This window comes from Myxocyprinus asiaticus, chromosome 13, assembly GCF_019703515.2.
Source record: "Myxocyprinus asiaticus isolate MX2 ecotype Aquarium Trade chromosome 13, UBuf_Myxa_2, whole genome shotgun sequence".
Lineage (NCBI taxonomy): Eukaryota > Metazoa > Chordata > Actinopteri > Cypriniformes > Catostomidae > Myxocyprinus > Myxocyprinus asiaticus.
The window spans coordinates 39,423,669-39,435,793 of NC_059356.1; the positions used below are offsets into that span (position 1 = coordinate 39,423,669).

Consider the following 12,125-nt stretch of genomic DNA (forward strand, 5'->3'; position numbering starts at 1 on the left):
TTTCCATACAAAAAAAGTGGATGGTGACTATGCCTGTTAAGCTCCAAAAAAACAAAAAAAACAACACACCATTAAAATACCTTAAAGTAGTCCATTGAGCACTAAATATCATGAAATAGCTTTGAGTGAAGAACAGACTGAAATTTAAGCCAAGGTCCCCTCTCACTTTGTGTGGAAAAGATCAGCTTAAACATTCTGCTGTCACAGTCTGTCTCCCTCATTTTCTTCAAGGACTCTTATTTAGTTTTCCACTGCACTATGTTTCCCAGAGTTCACTACCCTAATCACTTCCGTTGGTTCATCATCATCCGCACCTGCCTTCCATTCCCTAATTAGTTTCCCTGTGTGTATATATACCCTCTATTTTTTGTTTTTTTCATCATTTGGCAGTCCTTGAAGTGTTGTGTTGAGTTTTTGATGTGTTACTTTGTTTGTTTGTAATGTTTAGCATTTGTTTCCACTCCATCCTTTATAATTAAAGGATTGAATGAATCTACTCCTGTGTCTCCTCTCTTCCACTCCTAGACACCCAACGTTACATCTGCTAGTTAACTCCTTTAGTTTACCACAGAAGAAATTATGTGTTTCAAGCAAAACGAGGGTGGATAGATAATGATAACATTTTTATGTAAGAGACCAGTAATGTTGAAATTCAATTAATTTACAATAAAATTGCATTAAAGATATCTGTTCCTGTAAGAGATCATTTTTGGCTTTGTGTTAGATTTTCAAGTTTGAGTGAAGGCCTGAAGATGAAAGGCGGAGAGATATTTGATTCTACATAAATGTCTTTGTCGTTCATGAATTGAGGGAGTGGCTCCACCAGTACTTTCTCCCCTCAGCTCTTTGTTTAGATTAGGTGTCTATAGGTTTTTGTTTAGACATATAATGGAAATTATGGCACTTTGATATATACATGCATATGTGATGTCATGCCTGTGCCGTGTTCCATGTGATGTGGTCTGTTCATATAGTCTTTTTTTCCACAAAGGTTCAGTTTTACTTTGGTTTTGAAGCTAATCAGAACCAAACCCCAAATGTGCATTTAAGGGTAATGCTTTTAATTTAATGTATTGTTAAAGGGATAGTTCACCCAAAAATCTAAATTCTCTCATGATTTTCACAAAACACAAAGATTTTTAGAAGAATATCTCAGCTCTGTAGGTCTGTGCAATGCAAGTGAATGGTGGCCAGAACTTTGAATCTCCAAAAGTCACATAAAGGCAGCATAAAAGTAAACCATAAAACTACAGTGGTTAAATCCATGTTTTCTGAAGCAATATGATAGGTGTGGGTGGGAAACAGATCTATATTTAAGTCCTTTTTTTCCCTACAAATCTCCATTTTCACTTTCAATTCCACATTCTTTTTTTTCTTTTTTTTTTTTTGGTGATTCACATACTTCATACATATTGCTTCCTACTGGTCCGCTGATTAAAGGTGAAGATTTAGAGTAAAAAAGGACTTAAATATTGATCTGTTGTTTCTGTTGTTACCTGGACATCTCAGTTGTAAGTGCTCACAAAGCAGCCATTAGATACAAAACGGCATAACTAATTCTCTTCTTTCCCATCAGGTTGAGAATGAAAACCCCAACACGGCAGTGTACGCTAACGTTACTGACCTGAAGAAGAACGGCCCTCGCTCTCCGATCTCCTCTGCCTCCAACTGCTCCTCACCAGGCATCACCCTCAGTCCCGCCCCTGACTCCACCTCCCCTCCTGAATTGGCTGGATGGCAGGTCCATACTGACCACGACAGTGGCAAGGATTTCTACTACCACCCTGCCACGGGGCAGAGCAGTTGGTCTGATCCCCGTAGCCCCCACCCAGGAGTTGGTATGGAGACCTCCCCCTTTCCCTCAATGTCCACCCCATCATCAGCCCACTCACAGGGCTCTGACTGGGAGCAGCTTTTGGATGAGGCCACTGGGAAACATTACTACTATAACCACACTTTGAAGCAATCCTCTTGGACTGTGCCAGAGCCGCTGTCCCCACTGCCCACTGCTGACGGGGTGCAAGATCATAGCAAGCAAGCAGATGTGCCGGTAAGAGAGTAAATGCCCACTGGGTCAAACTGATATGGCGGTGGGTTTGGTGAACACATACTATGTGTTCACAGAGCAAAATATAGAGAACTGAACAATGTCTTTCTAAACTTCTGTAGTTGAATTATTTCTCTGTTCATGAATGACTTTATTTGCTCGGCTCTTTGTAAAGGATGAGTCGATCAGTCATTGTGAGTGAATAGCCTTCTCAAAAACTGATTCTCTCTCTGTTCTTTCTTTTGTTCATTCATTCATTCTTTCTTTTATCATTTCTGTCTGTCTTTTTTCTTTCTTTCTTTCCTTCTCTCTTTTGTTAAATCTTCCTTTCTGTTTTTCTTTCTTTCTTTCTATTTTTTTTTTTTTTTTTTGGTTTTTCTTTTTTCATTCTTAATTTTTGTGTTACATTAATTCTTTCATCCCTTTTGTCTGTTTTTCTCCTTTTATTATTTTCGGTCTTTTCTTTCTTTCTTTCTTTCGTTCATTTGTTCTTTCATCCTCTGTCAGTCATTGTTCTTTTTTCTTTTGTTTGTTCTTTCATTCTTCCTTTGTCTTTTGTTTGTTCTTTCGTTCATTCTTTCGTTTATTCTTTCGTCCCTTCTGTGTTTTTTTTCTTTCATCATTTCTGTCTGTCATTTTTCTTTTTTCTTTAATTTGTTCTTAAATCCTTCCTTTCTGTTTTTTGTTCGTTCTTTTATTCATTCTTTCGTTCATTCTTTCGTCCCTTCTGTGTTTTTTTTCTTTTATCCTTTTTGTCTTTTTTTCTTTTGTTCTTTATTTTCTTCCTTTCATTTGTTTGTTTGTTTATTCATTCGGTCAATCATTTATTTGTTCTTTCATTCATTTGTTCAATGATTAATTTGTTCTTTCATTCATTAATTTTTTCATCCTTTCTGTCTTTGGTTCATTCTTTGGCTCATTCTTTCATCTCTTATCCTTTGTCTTTCCTTTTTCTTTCTTCCTTTTTCTTTTGTTATTTCTTTATTTTCTTTTTTTAATTCATTCTTTTATCCTTTCTGTCTTTTTTCTTCCTTTTTTCTTTCATTTTATTTTGTTTATTCTTTTATTCTTTCTGTCTTTTGTTCATTCTGTCTGTCTTTTTTCTTTTATCCTTTCTGTCTGTCCTTTTTGTTTATTCCTTTTTTCTTTTGTTCTTCCATTCATTTGTTTCCTTTAATCTTTCTTTCTTTCTTTCTTTATTCAGCCACCTCTGCCAGAGGAGGACTATCCTACGAATGATCATGAGGAATCCCATAATCTTCCTCACCTCCCTAAGGATCTTCAGTTAACCCAAATCAAACGCACCATCATTCCTAGGGCTGCTATGGACACACATAAAGATGCCCCTGTGGGCTGGAGCTGCTCTGTAGAGGATGGAAAAACTGTCTTCACAAGTGAACACACACACGAACAGGTAATTAGAGTTAATCAGAAATCACACACACATGGGCCAAGACTGGTTCTACAAATTAATACACTACAATGATTTTTTTCCCTTCTGCAAACAAAATCCTGAATAATCATTATTTAGAAATTCAGTACAAGGTGAATCATTCATATGATATCTCAGGAGATTTTCTTTGGCATATTTATTGCCGGCAGGCATCAGTATGTACACCAAATAATAGAATTAGTTGATAATAGAATTACTCCTAAGAATTAGGAGTTTCCTTTTAATGGATTGGCACCCTCTGTTGGTGATTTAATGATACTGCAACTGTGTACATAGTCAGATTTTGAGAAGGTCTTGCAAATTAAGCATAACAAGGGCCAAAAAAAATCTGCTGATTTTTTTCACATTTCTGCACTGATTTTCTGTGGAATTATTAGATGAAATGTGTTAACTGAAGCTGAAAGTACTCTTATTGGTTGCTGGAAACATAATCAAATTAGGCAAAATATTTAAGTGGCTAATTACACTTTAAAAAAAAAAAATACTTAATTGACCTCACAACTTGATTGACATTATTGTCTACTAATCACAGTGGGTCCAGTCTAAAGATGACAAAGGGAAGGTGTATTACTACTCAAAAGATGGGTCTAAATGCCAGTGGGTTCTTCCAGAGGTCTGTGCATGACTTTGATTAAGCATTCTGTGCTTGTGATTATTTCTGTCGAATCAAATGACTGAATCATATACTTTTTCCTATTCTGTATGACTCTCAGTATATTCTATGTAAATCCATGACCCTGAACTCTATGTAAACTCATTATCAGGCTTTTATTGACTTTTGAAGGCTTCAATCTTGCCCGGTCAGCCAACGATGAGAAACGGAATGGACCAAGATGCTCAATCTGTTCAGAACAACTGGAGACACACTATGGGCCAGTTCAATGTATCTCAGGAAGATCTGGTGAGTGTCAGGATACTAAACGGAGTTTTTTCTATCTTGTAATTTAAGATTTTACTCTTTATTTGTGGCCTGTTTACTATTTTCACAGTTATTTATGTTTTTATTCATTATTTTGTGAAGAGATCAGATACAGCTATACCCAAGTACCCCTGTTGCAAATAAAGAAGTAGTTGGCTCAAGGATACAGTAACTGAACTAGTGATTTCCTGGGTTGTGTGTTATTCAGAATTGAATTGATGCCCTTTAAATTTCAATTCAGTTCCTGAATTTGAAGTAGCAAACAGGATGCAAAATTGTAACTCAAATTTTAGGAATTTTAAAGGGTTGTTCACGCAAAAAAGTTTCTCATCATTTACTCACCCTCATACCATCCCAGATGTGTATACGTTTCTTTATTCTGCAGAACACAAATCAATATTTTTAGAAAAATATCTCAGCTCTGTTGGTCCTTACAATGTAAGTGTATGGTGGTCAAAACTCTAAAGCTCCAAAAAGCACCAAAGGCAGCATAAAAATAATCCATACGACTCCAGTGGATAAATCCATATCTTCAGAGGCAATATTATAGGTGTGGGTAAAAAAAAACAAAATCAAAAACAGATCTATATTTAAGTCCTTTTTTACAATAAATCTCTACTTTCACTTCCACATTATTATTTTTTTGTTTTTTGGCAATTTGCATTCTTCATGCATATCGCCAAATACTGGTTGGGGCTGGCCAAAGATGGAGATTTATAGTAAAACAGGAATTAAAAATTTATCTGTTTCTCACCCACACCTATCATATCACTTCTGAAGATATGGATTTAACCACTGGAGTCTTATGGATTATGTTTATGCTGCCTTTATGTGATATTTGGAGCTTCAAAGTTCTGGCCACCATTCACTTGCATTGTATGGACCTACAGAGCTGAAATATTCTTCTAAAAATCTTTGTTTGTGTTCTGCAGAATAACGAAAGTCATACACATCTGGGATGGCATGAGAGTGAGTAAATGATGAGATAATTTCCCGCCTCCTCCATCTCTCTGTTTGACTGAGTACTCTGTTTCAAACAAATAAGGCTGGGCATAGAAATGCATCTATTCTTTGACTACAAACTCATCAGACATATGTAGTAATTTCGGTTCTCTGGTTTGTGTGCAGCTCTGTTGTGTTCTGTTGTTTCTATTGCTGTGGCAGACCTGCAGGGTCTATAAATATATATATATATATATATATATATATATATATATATATATATATATATATATATATATATATATATATTTTTAATAATATATTTCATTTTTCAGATGAAATCATAAATAGGACATATGGGGTATTTCCAGAAACAGTAAATTAAATTAATAATCAGTATTTAAAATGCAACATATAGCAATTTGTATTTAATTAATGTATATTTTATGATGTTTAATACATTAATTTTACGGATCATAGTGAAAGTTCACATTGTTTCCTTTAAAGCTCTAATTTACCCCAATGTTTTCAAGGTGGAGCCAAATAATATAAAGTAAAATGTTGTGGACATGTTATGGTGCTGTATGGCAAAATCTGTCTTTATGGCTATGTTAATTATTTGGACTGTATTGAACTTTTAGAGAAATATGTCTAATCAGTTAAGAGAAATGTATTGTACATATCAGGCAATAAATAAGACTACTTTGTCCAAATAAATTACACAATGCTTTATGTATTCTTGCAACACTTGTGTTGGATTAATGAAATTCCTCTGCTGTGTTCCTTACTGTTTAATTTGTTGTATTGCAGTAATAATAAACAAATTCCACTTCCCGTCAATCTGATTCAACATCCTGTAGGCGTGGCCAATTCCATTCAAATTCCAACTCATGAATTAAAAGGGAGCCAATTCTTAAATTCTGAATTTTACCCAACCCTGGTGATTACTAGTCATTATTATGAGACCAGTGTATTTTGGAGATGTTACTTCTTAGTTGCGGCAAAACTGTGTGAGTAATTCCCTTAGAGCAAAGGCTGTTCTCTTATATGATCAGCTATTTTCTACCAATGACATCACAATGACCACAACAGGAGGGAAGGAAACATCTGGGGCCTGATCTGACACACAACTGCACCCTTTTCCATCAGCTGATATTCATTTATTTTCTGTGTTTCCTCCAACAGAAATTTTACCCCTCTCACAGGAGGATCGCCTCTGACTATGCCAGCGATGCCTCCAGCTCAGGGAATTCACCAGAAATACAACATCACGTATGTAATGTAACCTCTGTTATTTCCATCGCTCAGTGGATATTTGAAGTCATACTCTTGAATTCATCCAAACACATTCATGTGTAACAATCTCTTCCCACTCAATTTTTGTTTTGCTCAAATTCACAGCATAATTTTCAGGTTATTGCACGTTTGATCTCCTAATTGTTTGCCCACATTTCATTGCTTCGCAAAAAAAAAAATTATATTTAGAGAGAACCCAAGAATGGTTTTGTTATCTTTTTGAAGGATAAAAGGCCAAGACGGCGGCGGAACCTGTCCAATCAGAGCGTCGATTCACATTCACATCATGTGCGTCCAGGACCTATTAACTGATTGGTGATTTTAGGGTTTAGGCAATGTTGACTGCATTGGGGTTCATAACTAACATGCCATGCATAAAACAATAGCTAACATCATTGTTCATTGTCATTGATGGCTGGAAAATAGTTTTGCCTGCTTTTAAAATATTTGTCTCCCATCAGTTTTCATTGGTAATCATTTAAGTTTTGTTCCATCGACGCTCATTTAACATACTACCAACAGACATGCACTAACAGATGTTTGCTTTTTCAAGACTCTTTCTTGCGTTCTGCTGCACTCAATGCCACTATCCCAAAAATATACCATGAACTCTCTAAACTGTGAATGGTAGGTTACTTGTTATGTAATGAGCACATGGTATTTTTTTTGTGTGTGGACTTAATTGTCTTTGGTCTGATCAATCTCACAAAGTTGTTTTGCATTCATCAGTCATCATTGGAGAAAGCTGGCATTCTCAATAAGACCAAAGTTGCTGAGAATGGAAAGAGGCTGAGGTGGGTCTTAATGTATTCTCCTATATGTGATTACACAACATCTGTTGACAAATTATTTTGTGTAGTTTTGATCTTTTACCCTTTACACTTCTAATGAGTGTTTACTTAGTAAGTTCATTCTGTATATTGCTAATGTGTGCTGAGAATTGTGTATGATTGTTAAATAGAATTTGATCAGAATCTGAATAGAACCCTCTTCCTCTGTCTGCTTGTGAGTGAAGTGTAGGTCATTAGGACACTTATTAACTTGTCATTTTGCAGGCCATCTTTACTTAGCGATAATACAGTATGTGACCTTCTGCTTCATTTCAAGTCAGTTTGACCAACAAAAATATTTTGGATTCAATGCATTTAAGTAAAAAGCAAAGTCTCAACCAACACTTACAACACAAGTTAAGCTCAGTCGACAGCATTTGTGGCATAATGTTGATTACCACAATAATGAATCTGAACTTGTCCCTCCTTTTCTTTAAAAAAAGAAAAAATCTGGGTTGCAGTGAGGCACTTACAATGAAAGTGAATGGGGCCAATCTGTAAACGCAAAAATACTGACTGTTTCAAAAGCATAGCCACAAGATGTAAACAATATGCATGATAACTTGATTTTAGTGTGATAAATTCACTCACTAACCTTTTCTGTGTAAAGTTATATCCAACTTTACAGCTCAAATAATACATGAGTTTTAACAGAAGAATTAATGTAAGTGCTTTTATAAAAAAGCTTCACTTTTCTGCCTTTAAACCCTCCAAAAATGGGCCTCATTCACTTCCATTATAAGTGCCTCACTATAACCTCAATTTTTTGTAAGAACACGAGGGACGTGTCAATTTGGTTTTTTTGGGTTTTTTTTTTTTTTTTTTTTTGTGGTAATCAGCATTGTATCACAAATGCTGTCGATTGAGCTTAACTTGTATTAAACCTGAAATGTTTCTTTAAATTATTATATCTCAACAACTGTTTGAAGTAGCAATGTTTATATCAGTAGAAATCTTAGAACATGCCTTTTTACATTAGTGAATAATACTCAAAATGTGTTTCTGGTTCAAAGTCACTCAAAATGGAGTTTTGTGTCATAAGTATAAAAATATGTGACATTTCCTGATCCTGCAGGGCCATTTTTAACAGTTTGTGTATGTGCAGCCACAATGGTTAATAGCTTTCTCTCTGCTTTATCTAAAATTTTTGTCTTTGTCATTTCAGGAAGAACTGGGCACAATCGTGGACCGTTCTCCATGATGGCATACTCACCTTCCACAAGGACCCTAAATATACGCCTGCTGGGATGTCGGTAATTATATATATGTTCATCTGGTTATATATAATATATACTGGTTAGCATGGTTCTATAAAAATCCCACTGCATCTATCAAGATAGCCTTAACTGTTTTTGGAAAGACTGATTTCCATTGGTTAACATTTCCAGACCAAGAGCAATCAGATCGTCCCAGAGTACACAGTGGAATTGAAGGGAGCGACTCTATCATGGGCGTCCAAAGAAAAATCAAGCAAGAAGAACGTTCTTGAGGTGAGCAGTTTGAATAAAGCTTAATTCAGACATTAAGAGATGAACACAATATCAAACTAATCTACCTGTTCGTAGCTTGTCTGGATTGATGGATGGATCGATAAGAAAGAGAAAAAGAAAAAGACAAATATCTCAACAACTTGTGAAATGTATTGCTTATCTTTTCATGGAAGTAAAAGTTTAGTGAATTGTTTCTCTGTATTCAAATAGTTTCCATTTTGATCAGTTTAGTCACTGGCCAGTGTGACTGGTGACTGTTGTTTTGGCAATAAAATGCAAAAACTGTGCCAACAAAGTGTTTAGTTTAGGGTGTGGTACAAACAGAAAAAAATATGTCAACTTATGAGCACATATTTTTCAAACTGATTGAATTTAAGCTGATTTGATATTGATAGCTGGCAGTATTTGTTGCCTTCTTTTGTTTATAATACAATAGTCCTGGGTTGAATTTTCTACTTTCTCAAAAGAGTGGGCTAACAGATGTTCAGAGACATGATGTATCGATTTAATAATGTCAGACATGTAAAACTGCCCATGTTCCTCTGCAGCTGAAGACACGTCATGGTTCAGAGTATCTGATACAGTATGACACAGACAGCATCATCCACGACTGGCACAAGATCATCCTGGACACCATCAGACTGCAGGTTAGTGGCGTCCCCTTCTGGCCAGACTTAGAATGTGAAATATTTGAGATGCCACTATCCTCAAGCATGCAACATGTCATCATATCTGCACTTAAAAAGGTGCTAAAATGTGACCTTTCTATACAGGACAACGGCCATTACTCCGAGGATGAGGTAGAAGACATTCCAGAAAAATCTCCATTGCCTGCAGACAGAGAGAGGAAGACTGACTGTGAGTAACTGAATCAGATGTGCACATGGGCATACAGTGCATCCGGAAAGTATTCACAGCGCTTCACTTTTTCCACATTTTGTTATGTTACAGCCTTATTCCAAAATGGATTAAATTCATTATTTTCCTCAAAATTCTACAAACAATACCCCATATTGACAACGTGAAAGAAGTTTGTTTGAAATCTTTGTAAATGTATTAAAAAAAAAAAAAAAAAAAAAAAAAGAGAAAAAAATAATCACATGTACATAAGTATTCACAGCCTTTGCTCAATACTTTGTTGAAGCACCTTTGGCACCAATTACAGCCTCAAGTCTTTTTGAGTATGATGCTACAAGCTTGGCACACCTATTTTTGGGCAATTTCTCCCATTCTTCTTTGCAGGACCTCTCAAGCTCCATCAGGTTGGATGGGGAGCGTCGGTGCACAGCCATTTTCAGATCTCTCCAGAGATGTTCAATCGGGTTCAAGTCTGGACTCTGGCTGGGCCACTCAAGGACATTCACAGAGTTGTCCCGGAGCCACTCTTTTGTTATCTTGACTGTGTGCTTAGGGTCGTTGTCCTGTTGGAAGATGAACCTTCGCCCCAGTCTGAGGTCCAGAGTGCTCTGGAGCAGGTTTTCATCAAGGATGTCTCTGTACATTGCTGCATTCATCTTTCCCTCGATCCTGACTAGTCTCCCAGTTCCTGCCGCTGAAAAACATCCCCACAGCATGATGCTGCCACCACCATGCTTCATTATAGGGATGGTATTGGCCAGGTGATGAGCAGTGCCTGGTTTCCTCCAGACATGACGCTTGCCATTCAGGCCAAAGAGTTCAGTCTTTGTTTCTCATGGTCTGGGAGTCCTTCAGGTGCCTTTTGGCAAACTCCAGGCGGGCTGTCATGTGCCTTTTACTGAGGAGTGGCTTCCGTCTGGCCACTCTACCATACAGGCCTGATTGGTGGAGTGCTGCAGAGATGGTTGTTCTTCTAGATGATTCTCCTCTCTCCACAGAGAAACGCTGGAGCTCTGTCAGAGTGACCATCGGGTTCTTGGTCACCTCCCTGACTAAGGCCCTTCTCCCCCGATCACTCAGTTTGGCCAGGCGGTCAGCTCTAGGAAGAGTCCTGGTGGTTCCAAACTTCTTCCATTTATGGATGATGGAGGCCACTGTGCTCATTGGGACCTTCAATGCTGCAGAACTGTTTCTGTACCCTTCCTCAGATCTGTGCCTCAATACAATCTTGTCTCGGAGGTCTACAGACAATTCCTTGGACTTCATGGCTTGGTTTGTGCTCTGACATGCACTGTTAACTGTGGGACCTTATATAGACAGGTGTGTGCCTTTCCAAATCATGTCCAATCAACTGAATTTACCACAGGTGGACTCCAGTCAAGTTGTAGAAACATCTCAAGGATGATCAGTGGAAACACGATGCACCTGAGCTCAATTTTGAGTGTCATGGCAAAGGCTGTGAATACTTATGTACATGTGATTTTTTTCGTTTTTTATTTTTAATAAATTTGCAAAGATTTCAAACAAACTTCTTTCACGTTGTCATTATGGGGTATTGTTTGTAGAATTTTGAGGAAAATAATGAATTTAATCCATTTTGGAATAAGGCTGTAACATAACAAAATGTGGAAAAAGTGAAGCGCTGTGAATACTTTCCGGATGCACTGTAAATACACATCAAGGGCTGGATTCAGAACATTTTAGCAAGTTCTGAAAGGTTCAACAGATCAGGTGTGGAAGTGTATTTAAATATCGTATATTTTCTTACAGCAACAAGGTTGAGCACGTCAAGCAACATAGATGTAGAAGAAGGACGTGTTCGCAACAAATTACGGAAGTTCCTCCAGAGGAGGCCCACCCTACAGTCAGTCAAAGAGAAAGGCTACATCAAAGGTCAGTATCACCCTTTGCCCTTTGACATCAATGCCTGTTCCTGTTCCAACTCAATCAATGCGAAATTTAATCTATGACATGATGATTAACCCTTAAATGCATGGGTGTTTTGCTAAACATTATTACAAACCTTGTGTCTTAGTGACCCAGCATGTATATCTATCAAATATGGACCTAAAAACATTTTCAAGACAATTAGAAAATAATAGAACAGAATTTATTCTGAAATATTTTGGTGTTTTATTTTTCATATATCAAAGAGATGATGCAACAAATCTAGAACGGGATTCATTACTTCCACATTGAAATTTCATCAGATGCAACTGGCTTTCAAACACATATTGAGCTACACAGAACACATAAGCTACACATTACAGTAGATACACCTAAGCTACAC

The 12,125-nt window shown here is 36.9% G+C and overlaps 1 protein-coding gene across 1 annotated transcript in view; it reads left to right on the top strand.

The window, feature by feature from the left end:
- LOC127450873 (rho GTPase-activating protein 27-like) overlaps positions 1–12,125 on the top strand; it is a 46,593-nt gene that overhangs the window by 28,299 nt on the left and 6,169 nt on the right. The window contains exons 3-14 of the mRNA XM_051715314.1: positions 1,577–2,050; positions 3,252–3,461; positions 4,033–4,113; positions 4,285–4,401; positions 6,547–6,633; positions 6,883–6,945; positions 7,387–7,451; positions 8,653–8,740; positions 8,876–8,977; positions 9,526–9,624; positions 9,751–9,835; positions 11,606–11,728. Coding sequence (XP_051571274.1) covers positions 1,577–2,050; positions 3,252–3,461; positions 4,033–4,113; positions 4,285–4,401; positions 6,547–6,633; positions 6,883–6,945; positions 7,387–7,451; positions 8,653–8,740; positions 8,876–8,977; positions 9,526–9,624; positions 9,751–9,835; positions 11,606–11,728 — 1,594 coding nt within the window. The remainder of the gene's footprint in view (positions 1–1,576; positions 2,051–3,251; positions 3,462–4,032; positions 4,114–4,284; positions 4,402–6,546; positions 6,634–6,882; positions 6,946–7,386; positions 7,452–8,652; positions 8,741–8,875; positions 8,978–9,525; positions 9,625–9,750; positions 9,836–11,605; positions 11,729–12,125) is intronic.